The sequence below is a fragment of the Sphaeramia orbicularis genome, chromosome 1 (assembly GCF_902148855.1).
Source record: "Sphaeramia orbicularis chromosome 1, fSphaOr1.1, whole genome shotgun sequence".
Taxonomy (NCBI): domain Eukaryota; kingdom Metazoa; phylum Chordata; class Actinopteri; order Kurtiformes; family Apogonidae; genus Sphaeramia; species Sphaeramia orbicularis.
The window spans coordinates 55,387,727-55,404,974 of NC_043957.1; the positions used below are offsets into that span (position 1 = coordinate 55,387,727).

Genomic DNA, 17,248 nt, shown 5'->3' on the forward strand with positions numbered 1-17,248 from the left:
GGAGGAAACTCGGTCATCTTCGGAATTTTGTTGCGACGTGCATTGTGGGAAAGGGAGGTTTGCACAGCCACCGGACAGCGGCAGCTGGAACAAACACGACACGGAAACGGCAGGAGCTCCCTTCCCTCTATGCATATTCCTCCAGCCGTTTCCACATTTCAGACGTTTCCGCGTGTTTGTTTCATCCATATACCATATGGTTGCACTGCCGCTGCAAGTGGCTGCACAAACCTCCCTTTCTCACAATGCACGTTGTGACAAAACTTCAAAGTTGCCGAGTTACCTACCGGCTCAGTTTGTAAACAAATGGTTTGTTTATGGTGGATGGCACTAAGAAATTGTTCACTGTAATGCAAGAGATTCAGGTGAGAAAAATTGGTCACGAAAATCTCCAGACTTATTCCTTAAAGTGCATGTAGATGTCGAGGCAGATGCACGACGTGTATGTTTTAGTGTTTTATATGTATGGGGATGTAAGTGGCAGTTTGAGGTTTGTTTATAGGATGTTAGGAGTATAATGTAATTTTGATGCGACACAAGGAGCTCACCGAAGAAAAATACATTTTGATGTATAGCTGAAGTTTATATTCATCTCACTATAGGTCAGGAAAAATGGACAAATGCTATTATTTAAAACCTAATGATAAATGTTCTGAGAGTTAAAAATCACAACAGGCACATTGCTCAGGCACGTAGTGGATTACTACCAAGGTAACTGATGTTCTACTGGGAGACTGCACGGCTCTGCCCACTCTGAGACTACAACCTCCTACAGCAGGGGTCACCAACCCTGGTCCTCCAGATCTACCATCCTGAAAGTTTTAGATCAGGGGTGGTCAACCTGCGGCTCTGGAGCCTCATGCGTCTGTTCATCCTCCTTGTAGTGGCTCCTCCCTTTACTGCGGTCAAACCAGCCGCCATTCTCCTCTGTATGGTCAAGCCAGCTGCTAGCATTTTGTTGTGCACTACTCATTCAACAATTACGATAGATGAGCTGCATGGAGCAAATGTGTCTTCCAGACAACCAAAGTAAGGGCTCATTTATGCTCTATGTTAAAGACACAGACGGATACGGACGGAGGGTTCTGTCCGTCCTTTGTATATTACTCACATAATTCTGTCCGTTTTCCGGGAGCTTGCGGATGTGAACCCAGACGGAGAATATGGAACAGAACGACTGGGAACTGTGGAGGTAGTGTTGAGTTTTGAAGAGAATCATTTCCATATATAGCGATACTTTTCATAGAACGACTGTATGAGTATGAGTACTGTGTACTTTTGGAGTAATCCTACAACAGATTCCCTTCCAAGCTCCAAAAGTGTTTGTTTTTTCATCTGAAATAGGCTTTAAGACTAAATTCAATGATGAATAAAATTATTTTTTCCAATAAGTACCTCATGAATTTGGTATATTTGGTATTAGTACTTCATATACTATTAGCACATATACTATGAACTACTTTTACTGTGCACTTTTAGAGTAATCATACTCCAGAATCTATTCCACACTGCACTTCTGTTTGTTGTATTCAGTGGTTGTAACAGGTAAAATGTAAAAAAAAAGATTAAAACTTTTAAAAGTTTATAAGCTCTGTTATTTTTTGCAGCTCCAGACTTTTTTTTTTTTGGCAGAAGAGGGGGCAAAATGGCTCTTTTAATAATAAAGGTTGCAGACCCCTGTTTTAGATGTATCCCTCTTCCAACACACCTGATTCAAATGATAAGTATCATCCAGCTCTGCAGAAGTCTGATAACAACTGTCAGGTGTGCTGGAAGAGGGAAACATCTAAAACGTGCAGGACAGTAGAGTTCAAGAACCAGAGTTGGTGATCCCTGTCCTACAGATATCCATGCACCAAGAATTAGTCAGCATTCCCAAACAAAAAACCCATCACATAAGGCTGTATACCTATGTTTCCGACCAGTACACCTCCTCAGTAGCTTCTGTTTATTACTATGAATTTGACTAAAAAAAAAAAAAAACAAGGGGAGATACACAGTGATGATGTGTAGCATAATGCATAATGAAAAAAACTGAACTTGAAAGCTTTGCAGGGTGAAATATAGCACCTCACCGTCTCTATTTGGATTTTATTGTTCTGTATAACACTCAATGAGCTACAGTGAAAAGCCAGACCTGTAAAGGCAATGACCTCTTGCTGTATATATACACTGTACAGGCTATGAAGTAAAATGTAAAATAGCAGAGTTACTGTTGGTACTTCACTTTGTCTACCACTGACATTTCGAAGCAGCACAACAGAGGCAATTGAGCTTAGTAGAGGAAAATGAACATGTACGGAAGCATTCGAAAAAGGCTGCAATTTGGTGACTCATGCACTTCATGTCTATATCCCTCATTTATCTGTGAATTCAGCTGGGCTGTTTCAACAAGTGCCTTAGTCACCAATGTAAGGCCATAACCTTTACACAGACACTTGTGGGTTCACTCAGAGCATTAATATGTATCTGTTTTTGCATTTAATTTTTACTTTTGTTTTTTCCTCTTGTATTTTCTTTTTGCTTTTGAGAAGCTACATCACTTCCATAGATAAATAATGTAATGCAGCACAAGCAGAGGACACATTTGGAAGACTTTGGATATTTTTGAAACTTAACATACACTATTTTCATGGAAGCTCAAACCTAAGTTAGGATTAGGATAAGTGTGATAACAGAAGAAGTGTAAGGCCAATATGAATATGCTTGTACCTCTTCTCATAAAACAATTGTGACATTTATTGTTACCGATAAGTGTAACTAGGACTCAATATGTAATCATTGTACATGGTCAAATGTGATTAGTAATATGAAATTTCCCCATGGTGGGATCAATAAAGTCTTATCTTATCTTAAGAAAGAGGAAAAAAAAAAAAAAGATGTGTCTGAAAACAAAATTAACTTTATGATTCAACTTTATGGGAAACAGTGTATTAAAACATCCTACATCTGTATTTAACATGTGGCACAAACACACCATATAATATGTCCATTATATCTGGGAACATAAGCCTCAGCTACAGTTAGAGTTAATGTTAAATGCAAACAGGAGTACTGCACCTCCAATAGCCATATTATTAGACTTCACCTAAAAGGAAACATTATTTAGTTTCTATATTTAACATGTGACTAAAGCACAATTTAAAAGACACCATTTTAAACATGGCTCACATGTAGTCCTAACTAGAGCTGCAATGATTAACTGATTAATTGATTAAAAAATTCATTTGATTTCAATTTTCCTAAATCAAAGCTTTGTTTCCTTAATTTCGCTGCCACTAAACATTGGTTCCACTGTTATGCTTCACACGGATGCTTATTGTGACGCACATGCCAGGATCAACACAAATGCCGTTTCTCAATAGAGGGTCTGCACGTAACGTCACCACTAGCGGAAGTCACCGCAGTTCTGTCCACTGAGTGGCAGAAAGAGGGAGATGTGTAGCAGCGTTGGCTTTGATACTGTCTAAACTGAAGAACAATATTCAATAAAAAATGGGGAAGAGCTGTTGTGCGATTGATGGTATGAACAGGTTTGAAAAGCAGTGGGAGCTATCGTTTTACAGACACCGACAGACAAAGAAAAGAGAAGGAGATGGATCCACAAATCCAGGAAACCAAACCTAGATCTGTGGATCCTAATCCTGTCAGCTAACATTAATTTATGCTGTATTTTGGGGTCAAATCAGACCTTAAATGACGTATTGTTTTGGCTAATGTAACTTCTTAGTGCAGCTCTTGGTTTCATGATCAGATCTTTCATGGTTTTCATCTTCATTTTGTGATTCTGAACCTTGTGCTCCTACATGATTAGTAAACTAACTGAAACTGAGGCTAACCCAGTTTTTCAAATACGGGGGAACTGGAGAATAAAGCTACGACGGAGTATTAGGGCCACAGAAGAAAATAAAAACACTTGTCACTACAAGTACAGGGTGACCCAAAATAACGGGAATTTTTGAAGTGCGTATTGGCAGACATGAGCAAGTGGCAGCACTGTGAGACAGTGACCTTGAGCAAGTAAACACACCCCCATTTTAGTAACCATTGGCCGCTGTGCGAGAATTGTTCGGTAACCGTGTGATCTCAAGATTCTGTAACGTTCCCTGGCCCCCTAGATCGCCAGATTTGTCCGTTTATGATTTTTTCTTGTGGGGCTATCTCAAGTGTAAAGTGCACACGAATCGACCAAGAACTCTGGATGAGTTAAAACAGAGAATTCAGGATGAAATTCACAGTATCCCAGCTGAGATGTTGCAGCGGTCAATGAGGAATCTCAATAGCAGATTTCAAGAATGCATTCGTACAGGAGGACGCCATCTACAGGAAGCAATTTTTAAAAAATGAAAATTCCATCATTGTTTCTTAAATGGCATGTTTTAAGGTTTCAATTACTATGAATAAAATATTTTTCTTCCATCACTCTTGGTTTTATTGGATTGTTAAAAAGTTCCCGTTTTTTTTTGTGTCACCCTGTATAAAGTCATAAAATATTGATATAAAACCCGTAATTTTATGATAATAAACTCGAATACAAAAATAATCACAATGTTATGACAATAAAGTCGCAGTTATAAAAAAACTCATAATTTCACAAAAATGTCATTCGTTTATGAGATTAAAGTTGTCATATTCTGACAATAAAGCCATAATATTACAAGAATAATGTCGTAATTTAAAAACAGGTGGAAAAATATAATTTACAAGAATAAAGTGGTCCCCTGCTGGTCCACAGCAGTAGTATCTGTGTTGGATAAAGTACTGGATCTGAACTAGACTCAGTAAATCTCCTCAGTCCCAGTAGATCATGCATATATTCACTGGGGTCAGTCCACGGTCTGCTGGAAATGACCTTTGGATCAGGTGGTTCTGGGTCCTAGTTTTGGACCCTTTGGATCAGCTGGTTCTGGTCCTAGTTTTGGACCCTGGTTGTCAGTCCTGATGAAACCATGTATATTTGTTTCAGGTCCAAATAGCGCTGATTCCCTCCACCCTGGATCAGGTCTGGATCCTCCATTTGTGTCCACATGTCAGTGTTCATGGACCACTTGTTCTTTGGTAGCTCGCACAGATCCATGTCCAGTCCAACTGTCCTTCATTTAATTTCAGATTTCCCATTTTCCCTTTTCTCTGGCTGTGTTTACTGCTATACTCCGTCATGTTGAGCAGGTTGGTTTAAGACACTCAGTCTGACTTAGAGGGGCGTGGCCTGGGGGGAAGTGACGTATGTGCATACCCTCAATACGTGTTCTTGTCTGTTCTTCCGTTCTTGCGTTCTCATGAAACATCATCAGTCCCGGCTCAGGTACTGTCCCTATTGCAAGTTCGCATACACCACGAAAGCGTGGAATACCTGGATGTTGTTCATGTCTGCTAGCTTAAACCAAGGATGCACTGGTTGGTGACTCATGTAGACTTGGCTGGGAAATAATTCCCAAGATGCAGCTCGTGCTGGCCTGGCTGTGAGCCTGCTGGCTTGACCGGGACCCGGACGGCTGTGCCAGGCCGAAACGATGAAATGTATTACAATTTTGAAAAATATACGAAATGTATGAATGACAAATGTATTGAAATCAAATTGAGTGACATTGTGGTGATTTGAGGGAAATAGGTTCATGAGCCGACGGCAGAAATGCAGCAGAGACAGGGAGGAAAGTTCACATGTATGCAGCCGTTCCAATTACAGATAGACTTGTGTTCTTAGGAAGTACGTTCTCTGAGACTGTTCTTACCAAGACCATACTCACAAGATCGTACTCTGCGTTCTTGGTATTGCGTAACAGCCAATGTTGTATATTAGTTCAATCAAATTGTTAGTAAGGCGGTAAGTTGAATAAGACTGCAGTGCACATATTGTTATAATTTATATATAGAGATATTTTTCTGTATACTGTTGTTATTTCTATATAGCAGTGTTTTTCAACCTTGGGGTTAGGACCCCATGTGGGGTCGCCTGGAATTCAAATGGGGTCGCCTGAAATTTCTACTAATTGATTAAAAAAAAAAAAAAGACCTTACTAATAAAAAATATATGGTGAATTGAGAGAGAATCCCAATCCATAAAAGACATGGCGAACTGTGAGTCTGAAACTGCAGCACTGTGGTTCTGTTTATCTGTCAAATGTTCATTGTGGTCAGTTTCAGATGCTGCGGCTCTTTCATAATTCATAGTTTGAGTTCTTGTTTGTTCAGTATTAATTGTCAGCCTTGTAAATCCAAGCTGGACTGACTGTACATATCCTGACCAAGGAAAATCAAATTCTCACTTTGTGCAGTAATCTACACCTGGATTTACTGCCTCCGTCCATAATAATACACTTTATATAGACTAAATGTATCTAAAATTAACGTTTATTTGCAACATAGTATCGCAAACTATTACATGATCAAAAACAAATTAATTTTAGCCAAAAAAAAAAAAAGTCTTCATTTTGAATGTCTGGGATCACCAGAAATTTGTGATGTTAAAATGGGATCACAAGCCAAAAAAGGTTGGGAACCACTGCTATACAGATCCTATTTTTATTACCTCTGCCCAGGAGGTTATGTTTTTGTCGGCGTTAGTTTGTCTGTTTGTCTCTCTGTTTGACTGTGTGCAAGATAACTCAAAAAGTTATGGACGGATTTGGATGAAAATTTCAGGAAATGTCGATACTGGCACAAGGAACAAATGATTAAATTTTGGTGGTGATCGGGGGTGGGGGGCCACTGATCTGCCCTGGCGGAGGTCTGCACCCTACGAGTGTTTTTCTAGAAAAGACGGCGCAGACCTCCGCCAAGGCAGATCAGTGGCCCCTTCACCCCCATCCCCGATCACCACCAAAATTTAATCACTTGTTCCTTGTGCCAGTATCGACATTTCCTGAAATTTTCATCCAAATCCAGGGCACTGATCTGCCTTGGCAGAGGTCTGCACTCTGAGTGCTTCTAGTTTCATTTTACTTTTATACTATTTGTGGTTGTTATTGCAGTTGGTTCTGGAATAAAGGACAAGTTGTCATTTTCAGATATGTCTGTTGCACATTTTTGCTTTTTTTTTTTTTTTTTCCTTCGCTTATTCAAATAATCATTTAATCGAAAACAAAAATAATCAATAGCTGCAGCTCTAATCCTCACCCTAAAATGGGTCACTGGTGACCTGGTAAATGTTCAGAGACTTAACAATGCTTTTCACTTGCTTACTTGCTTACTACAGTGTGTAATGCATTAGGTATACTTTGTTTCTGACACCAGACTTGAGTGAAAAATAATACAAATGCCTTCAGGTTACTGTGGAGATTTGCAGACAAACATTCAGAACTGCAAAGACAACGAATTCCATCAGTCAGCCCTCGGTGCTGGGCTTTGCACTGTACAAACTCCAAGCCTAACATCGGGAGGACCGTTATCATTCTGTTTGGGACTAGTAAAACAAACTCATACAAAGGATATCCAATAAAAATAATATCATAGATAGCTGCAGTAAGAAGAGGAGAAATACATGTGTGTGGATGTAGGAGTGACTGTTCATGTTTGAGCTTTGATAGGGTATAACAAAGTGACAAAAAAGAACGATGGTAAAGAGTACCAAATGAAATCATGAAGTGTTGAGTCATAGAGAATCACTATTAGCAGGACTGGTTTTATAACCCATCCTCTAATACACAGGTGTCAAACATGCAGCCCAGGGGCCAAATCCGGCCCATGAAAGGGTCCAATCTGGGCCCTAGGATGAATTTTTGAAATACAAAAATTATACTGAAGATATTAATAATCAAGGATGTTAAAATCATTTTAGGTCAATTCAATCTAAAGTGGATCAGACTAGTAAAATATTATCATAATAACCTGTAAATAATGAAAACTGCAAAATTTCCTCTTTGTTTAAGTATAAAAAAAGTTAAATTTGAAAAAAAAGTTACTTTTACAGACTATCCTTTTATATAAAATATGAATATCCTGAACAAATATGAACCATCTGAAATGTCTTAAGAGAAGTATGTGGAATTTTATACAACATTCTGCCTGTTACTAAATCTTTAAGTGGTGATGCACATGTATAAATGATCAACTTAGGTGTAATATTGTTAACATCGCGCTTCTTTTCTTAAGAATTTTCTGGTTGTTCATTTTTGTTCATGTTATGTTCCAGTATGGTTCGTAGGTGTAAACATTTTCATCAAGGAATTTTACTTTTTTCACTCAAAAACATACAAAAAACTTTGGAGTTGACATTATACAGGGTGAGTCAGAAAAAACGCTCTTTCCATTTAAAGAAATTGTACTGCTAAAACGGAAACATTGATTTTCCTTTTGACTATACAGTCATATTGATGTGGTTATTGAGCATGTCTGGTGATGTAGTCATAGATTTATTGCATTGCATAAGAGAGAGAAGGTCCATTGTTTATTGGGCACTGAAATACCTGCCAACACAATGTATGCCACAGTGAACAAACTTGAAATTGACAACAATTACAGGAGTCGGGGCTTTGCTTTCACACTCAGGACACAGGCCTACATGACAGTGCCCAGGGAGTTTTCATCATGGCAAGACCACAGTTTACGGATGTGCAGAGAGCTTTCATGGTGACAAAATTCTGCGAAACTGGTAGCGTCCAAGAAACCATCCGGCAGTTCCAAGACCGCTTCCCTTTTTCTTGTGGGGGTATCTTAAAAACTGTGTGTATCAGACTGTTCCACAAACTCTTCAGGAACTCCGAAATCGCATCACGGCTGAAATCCAAGCCCTACGACAAACACGAATGGCGAGAAGAGCTGTGTTAGAGATGCGACAACGAGCACAGATTTGCATCAATCTGAATGGTAGCCAGGTTGAAGGTCGTGCCGGACGACTTCGTTGAGACAAAACATTTTGATGGTGAGTAAACATGCTGTAATGGTTGACAATTTCAATTTCATTCACGGTGGCATAAACTGTGTTGGCAGATATTTCGGTGCACAATAAACAATGGACATTCCCTCTGTTATGCTATGCCATAAATCAATGATTCAATCGCCAGACATGCTCAATAACCACATCAATATGACTGTATAATCAAAAGAAAAATAAGCATTTCCATTTCAGTGGTACAATTTCTTTAAATGAAAAGAGCGTTTTTTCTGACTCACCCTGTAAGTTCTTCTCATATTATTGATATCATTTTACCGGTCTGGCCCACTTCAGATCATATTAGGCTGTATGTGGAACTGAACTGAAATGCATTTGACACCCTTGCTCTAATACCTCCAGAGATGGAACAGTTTACACTAAAACAGAGCAACTGTAGGTTTGCACTGCTTGAAATGTTTTTATGACAAAGAAGGCATACAATACGATACTGAGTACACTGCTTCTAAAATGAACACCTGCCTTGTATTTTACACATTTTTTTAAATCTAGTTTTTTCCCAATATCTTGTATTCTGAGCATAATACACAACTTTCCACTTTTAACTGAATATAATAACTGCCCACTCTAGTTGATGTTATGCATGAAACAGCTAAACATGCTATCATATAAGAACTTAACTTAAAACTGACAACATTTCAAATCAGGGAGTGAGGGAACAAAGTTTTAAGTCTGACTAAAAATAAATGTCACTCCCAAAAATGATGTTTGAGTTTTTATTGAACACACACCTTGTGGTTGACTCTCCTTGCTCCTTCCTGGAGTTGAAAGACAAAAATAAGAGAAAAGATTCAGTACAAAACATCTTTTTAGTGTTCTCATATAGATTTTATTTACCAATACTGTGCTAAAAGAACCAGACCAGGGCTTTAAATAAAAGCAAACAATTATACACAGTCTTACTTCTTTAGTGAATATTTCTTTCCTACTATCCCACTAGACATCCATTGACTTTCATTTAGTTTTTGTGAAATATGAAAATGTATGAACAAATTCTGGTTGAAGGCTGCTGTGCTCTGTGAACATGTGCATTATTGTTCAAAAACCATTGAAAAAAACGAGTAAAGAATTTTTTTAAATACAACAAAAGCCAAAATCTAGAATTTGTTAAATCATTTGGCTGTTTATTTCACAGGTGTCAAACATGCGGCCCGGGGACCAAATCCGGCCCGCCAAAGGGTCCAGTCTGGCCCTTGGGAGGAATTTTTGAAATGCAAAAATAGATATTAAGAAATTAACAATCATTTTAGTTCAGGTTCCACATTCAGACCAATTCAATCTCCAGTGGGTCAGACCAGAAAAGTTCTATCATAATAATCTATAAATACTCACAACTCCAAATTTTTCTCTTTGTAAATGTAAATATTTTCATGTACTTACACTAAAACAAAGCATAATTTCACAAAAAATGGGAATAACCTGAACAAATGTGAACAACCTGAAATGTCTTAAGAAAAGTAAGTGTAATTTTAACAATATTCTGTTTGATATTAAATATTTTGTGTATTTGTAGATCCACGTGATCTGTAAGTTATAATGAACATGTGTAAATGATAAACTGAGGCAGAATATTGTTAAAATTACACTTACTTTTTCAGTTTGTTCAAGTAATTCACATTGTTTGAAAGGATAGTTTGTAGATGTAAACATTTTCATTGTTAAATTTCACTTTTTTCACTATAAAATATTGAGAAAAGTTTGGAGTTGACATTATTTATATATTACTATGTTATTATTTTACTGGTTCGGCCCACTGGACATCAAATTTAGCTGAATGTGGGCCCTGAACTAAAATGAGTTTGACACCCCTGGTTTATTTAATTGATAAAAAGACAAGGTTCTTTAAAAAGTGTAATCTGTGTCCATTTTTGCTCTTTCCAGGTATTGAGCTGATTAGTTCTCCATGGTGGCCATGTCATTATGTCCAAATATTTCCAGTAGGACACAGATGTGGACAGGCCTGGCCTTGTCCTGCTGAAGTAAACCATGGATTTCAAGGACAAAAATCCAGTCTATGTCTCCACATCGATGGTCATGTGGACAGTGATGCATCCCCAGACCATCACAGAAGCTGCTTTCATACCTTATAACTATCTTCACATTTCTCTCTCTCTCTCCTTTTTTTTTTTTTTTTTTTTCATTTTTGACAAATAAAAATCAGTTTTCAGGTTGTGTTTCTAGATAGAAATATGAGCCCATGTGTCTATTTTCATCACTGTATCATGATGTTTTATTATGCAATGTCAACAGAGGAGGGTCATTAATATTCAACAGTGGTTTCTTCCTTTTTGAGACTGCCCTGGACTCCATCTGTTCACATTATCATGTAATTTAGATGGTGAAAGATTAAAATTCTTTTTAAGCGCTCATGAAATTTGTCACAAAGTTTTAAGCCTTGACTCATATCTTGTCCAGACTCATCCCGTAGTGGATTCTCCTTCTATGTCCAATCATGGTTCTCCTCTTTCACCAGTGATCCTGCTGACTATGGAATCTGGCAGAACAGTGGTACTTGTATATTTTTGAAATTCTGTAGTCTTGTTTTCCTCCCTACTAATATTTCTGTGTGTGTTGAATGCATCAATATATCTGTTTGTGTCAGATAATGAAGGTTCGAGAACTTTATCAAAACATAAATTTGAGTTTCTATTGCTTTTTTTTTGGTTTTCAATTCTTACAGACCCAAAAGCAGCTATTGACATGTCAGTGATGACACATCTGAATTATGATGTATTTTAAATATTCACAAAAATTCAACAAATTTCAAAACGTGCTGAGAGAATAGACCTTGTGCAGACATCTGAACATGCACAGTACACACCCTGCCACCTCTGTAATGGGGGGTAAAACACAGAGCAGTGGATGAAACCCAGTCAGGGGTTAAAGGGTTAATACCTGTTGATCAGTACATGTAAATAAGTGGTGTAAAATACAGTCTGGCATCTTTTCATGGTCATCAGATATGACCCATGTGGACGTTCAGAGGCTCTGTAGTGAACATGGAGACACCGTCATTTTCTACAACATTGATTCACCAGTAAAACCCATGGAGTTTGACAAATGGCAGTGGTTGTAGGCACTTGTTTTTATGTCGAATTAATAATATATTCTGCTCAGAAAGTCACTTTTTCCTTCAGTTTTTTCCATTCAGATATAATAAACTTTGAATTTACTCTGAACTTTCATGAACATGTACATAATAGATAAATTAAATATATGGAAATATGTGATTTTTACTGAAAAATGCTAAATGCTGAGGATAATATTAAAACAAATGGTGATAAATCACTTGGTAATGAATGAAATTCATTTGGACATCACCACAAAAAGTAGTTCTGGGTATTTATAGGTTAAATGTCTCAGTTAGTCTCGCTTGTACACCTTAACTCCATTAAAATACTGTGGTAATGAATGACTGTGTTCATCTGGACTCTTATGGTCATAATTACCAAATGGAAATCAATGGATGCCTCAAAGGTTTAAAACTGCACACATACAGATATTTTCTAAATGCATGATGTGCACTCTGAAATCTGTCAAATACCTATGGGATGTAAAAACACGGGTGTGGTCCTTCAGAAAAGCGTGGTTGCAAGAATTGTTGCTTTTACAAATAAAGCAGCATACAAATCAATACAAAGCATTCCAGTGGTAATGAGAAATGAACATACAGCAGGCTCAATACACATGCAGAATAATGCTGTTCAGGCAAACTAAGAAAGAAAGCAGTTGCAATAAGAAAAGCTAGTGTCTCTCAATCATTTTGCAGTGAGGGTGTTTATTTTGTACAAGTGCGCTGTGGTTATGTAACAGTAGAATTTTACCAATACTTCCAGGCTCCATAATGATATATCTGTATGTTCAGATTGATGCTGAAAAAGACGAGTAGTCTGCAGTGTTTAGTAACAGCATAATTTAAGGAACACTGAAGTGCTGCAAATTCAAAAGAGCCTGATTGGTTCTTTGAGCCACTGCTGTCATAAATACTGTATTTACATTGCAAAGGGTGCTAAAATTGCGGGCTCAGCCTCTCATCGTGACCAGTCTCCAGCCTATTGAGCACTCAATCCGTTGAGTGCTCTGGTCAAAAATGGAAACTGACTCAGAATGAAGGCTGCATAAGGATAAAATGTTCATTTACACTGTAAAAAAAACCCTGTAATTTAACAGAATTTTTACCCTTTATTTTACAGATTTTTCCTGTATTTTTAAAATACAGGAAAATATCAATGAAATGACAAAAACAGACTGTGATTTTACACGTCAAATGTAAAATAACATGAAAAAACTGTAACTGTGAATAAACATAAAATTTCCATTTTTTAAAAGAAATGTTTTCTTTTTTCACAGAAAAATACAGTTAAAATCCATTTGTGAGTGTGTCATAATTTCACAAATATTTATTTTCTATTTATGAGATTAAACTGTTAATTTAAAGTTTAATACTGTAAAAAAAAATAATAATAACAAGATAAAATTACTGACAATTAACCATAAAAGAAGTATTTGTTCTGTAAGTTTAACAAGACTTGTTTGTTAATTGACAAATATCTAGTGTAATTACAGGAGGTTTCACAACAAAAATGTTGAATAAATGTATTTTTGTGAATGTATAACATGTATAAGCACTGATAAACTGTCCAAATACAGTTTTTATCAGTGGATTGTACAACTTTGTCTCATTGAAAATTATATATATATATATATATATATATATATATATATATATATATATATATATATATATTTTTTTTTTTTTTTATTAAACATTAAAAAGTCCAAAAAAATATGCAAAATCTCATGTAAAGTTAGGGCAAAAACTGTATTTTGATTATGGAAAATTACTGTATTTTTATGAGATGGTTATTTTCCATTATTTAACAGTGTTTTTTGGCACCCCTGCTGCCGGAATAATGCTGTTTTTTTTTTATACAGTTTTGTTTTGTTTTTTTTTTGTTTTTTTTACAGTGTATTTAATAGCAACAAAGCAAGTAATCCGGAGATGTTTTAGAGCTCAGCTTTTCTTTGCTAATGCATGCCAGATGAGATGAACAGAGCCTGGAAATGATCAGTGCTTTGATTGGCTGCGGACCTTAAAATGATAAAATAAATGCATTTATAGGTTCATGAAAGAGAACAAAGCATTAAACAAAGAGATGGAGCAACAGAAGGTGGAAATTCAGGTGGCTGAATAATGAAAAAAGAAGATACACAATATCCTAAAAATACATCATTGAAGTGAAGGAGAAAATGAGGCACAGACACCAAATACAGACACCAGCTGCCATAGTTGTACCTACTTTGTAGGGCTGCAGGTATGCAACGCCTTCAAGTGAGGCTTCCAGGTAGCAATGGAAACCGAGTTCTCATCAGCCGCATAACTACGCCAAACACACTGCATGCAGAATACACAAAACCAGGAAGAAAATACAAGGAGGAGACCAAAAAATATAGAAATGGAGAGGGGAAAAAAACAAGGCCAAAGAGGGAATAAGAAGAGGAGAAGAAGGATGAGGATAGAAAAACAAAATTATAAAAGCTGATTAGTGAAACCAAAAACCAGGTGAGTCACACAACTGTTGCTGGGCGGAGGTCAGGCATGGATACATGCCTGTGGGAAGGCAGGAGACTCTCATAGTGCCGCCATGTGGCGTCCAGGTAGGGCCTGGTGCTGTCGGTGGAGTAATAACGCCACGCAGTCTGGTACAACATGGGGACGGACAAAGTGAAGAGGTGGCAAGACAAGAGGAAGATGAAGAAAAGGACAGGTGAAGACAGAGGACGATGAGAGTGTACGATGGGTGGGAGGGGGTTTACACCGAAAAGAAAAAAGAAGAAAGTGCATGGAGAAATGTCACAGGATGACACGGTGACCTTCAAAAATAAATTCACCTCTGAAAATCCTTCAGACTATGAAAGCCCATTCAGGGTTAGGATTAGGGTTACATTTGAGCTGTGTTTAAAATGATGTAGTTCAGGTTGTGTTTCAGCCAGGTTAAATACAGTGACTGTAAGACGTTCCCTTCTTACTGACGTTGCTTTTCCACTGACGGCATCAGCTCCTCTAATCCTGACTCAGCGTGGCTTTCACTGTTGTTTCCACTGCTCGACAGCAGGGATCAGATACTGTTTCTAAAACCACCTACACTGAGGATCCAAGCAGGTTGATGCCATACTACGATCCTGATCTATTGACCCTTTGCATGTTACGTCACGCTCTGTTCGCGCCACAAATGAGCGCCATGACGGACACACTGGACGGCAAACCAGCAAATATTGAATTTGATCTGAACGTTCTTGTTTTAGTTCGTTTTTAACCCTGCTTTACACGTACAGTGGTCGCACACAACAGTTCCATCCTTCTTCACAGACACCCGTGGTTTCAGCTGGTTCCAGACAGAACCTGGATCTGATGGACCTGATATTACAGCTAGAACAGGCTCTGTTTTTGTCCATAGCATATTAGCTCCACCAAATGCTAGCTAGATGGCTAGACTGGGATAACTACTATGAACCACTCTGTTCCAGTGGCTGTCATAAGTACCTTCAATATTAGCTCTGTTGTTGTAGTGGCTGCCTTTGTACCAGCTACACAATGTTATATGATATACTGTTATTGCCATTATGCGGTGCCATATGTTCTAGTGGTGGAACTGTACATGTTACTGTGTGTAGATAGTAGAAAGGCAGACACTGCAACAACAGAGCTAATACTGTAGGATATTTATAACAGCCAGTAACATTATTACACAATGCTAGTTAATTAGAGCTGCTTTTGGTTCCAGTCTATTTGAGTTTTGATGGCATACTGGGGGAAACATGTTAAAAACATACACAGCTAGCTAGCTAATGTTAACTGTATCTTTCCTTTACCATTATGAGATACATTCCTCTGCCGTGAGCACAGTACAGCAACTCGATAATTTAACCTGAGACTAAGAACTGGTAACATCCAGACTTTAGTCTGCTTTTAGATCAGTACCTGTGTATGGGGACTCTCCATTTAGAACAGAATGGGACAGATCGTGGGCTTTAAACTCTGGTAGACTGGAGGATTTTGCTAGATCCATAAACAGATCAGGAGGGAGAAGGTATGGGTCGGTAGCTAGCCCTGCTATCGCTAGCTTCTCCAAATAGCGTTCTTTGTGCTGTTCAGTAAGGACAACTCCAAAACTTTATTTTCAGTGCTCGTAGCCATAATCCGTCGCTCATTCGTTTGTTTGTTGTGTTGCTTTTGCCGTCCACCATGGCACTGCACCCCTCGTCACGTGATAACTGTGACGTCGGTGCAAAGGGTCAATAATCATGCATATTACAGATTGCTGGTGCCAGAATCATCAGAATCGTCACTATACGAATACATAACGCATCGTCATATCCAGATGTCAACTACTCAATCAAGATAAAAGGAAATTTCCAAAAATGGCAGCAAATTTTCAACTAGACTCAATATTAATAAACTGACCACAGGGTAAAAGCTGCAATGAACGTATACAATACCTGCGGTAGAAATGCTGCATGCTGCTGACCAGGCCGAGCCAACCCAGAACGAGTCAAGGCAAGTTAAGCTGAAACGAGCCGTGGAAAAGCAGCATAATCCATGGATACTTGTCTTACACTTCCTGTGTTGTAACCCTAGCCCTAACTCTGAGCTAGTGTTAGGGATCCATGTAAAGAGTGAATGTTATAAGGTTAATAAAAAAAGCCAGGTGTGAAGATCAGGCTGGAACACATGAAGCAGACGAACGAGTAGGATGAGAGGGTTTGTCAAACTGGAACTTCTAACTTAAGACACCTCCTTGAGCCTGGAGTGCTGACTCTGCAAAAGCAATATGAGCACTGTACTTGATGTCAACCATGTAGAATGAATCCACAGAGAAAAAGAGAAACTGGAAAGTGATAAACAAATTTAAATTTAGAATCACATTTTGGCATTATGGAAGAATTCACTCAGTGGTGTCTTCAATAGAGGCGATGTTTCAGAATTATAGTAGGACATATATGTTATAGCTGTGCTATAGAAGTGTATTTTTCATATACTGCCATACTCTGGCACAAATGAAACAAGGGCTCCAATAAATCACTTTAATCAACAGCAAATTCTATAATAGAGTTCACTGCTAAAAGCTGTACAGAGCCTACACACACCTCCCACACACCCATCTTATCACATACTGATGCTTGGTTCCTTAGAGCATCATTCATTAATAGATAGGATGGAATGGTGCCATTTTTTGATTTGCAGGATAGTACCAAAGACATCTGGACAATGTCATAGTTATGGCCTGCTTAGGTTTAGGCATAAAAACAACTTGATAGGTGTTAGAAATAGGGTCAGAGTTAGGGTAAGAAGGAAAC

General features: G+C 37.9%; 1 protein-coding gene across 2 annotated transcripts in view; it reads right to left on the reverse strand.

Moving 5' to 3' along the window:
• kcnq5b (potassium voltage-gated channel, KQT-like subfamily, member 5b) overlaps positions 1-17,248 on the reverse strand; it is a 296,398-nt gene that overhangs the window by 31,303 nt on the left and 247,847 nt on the right. For both annotated transcript variants that reach the window (XM_030142230.1, XM_030142235.1), the window contains exons 8-9: positions 14,191-14,285; positions 9,622-9,648 (exon numbers count right to left, since the gene is read on the reverse strand). In XM_030142230.1, coding sequence (XP_029998090.1) covers positions 9,622-9,648; positions 14,191-14,285 — 122 coding nt within the window. The remainder of the gene's footprint in view (positions 1-9,621; positions 9,649-14,190; positions 14,286-17,248) is intronic.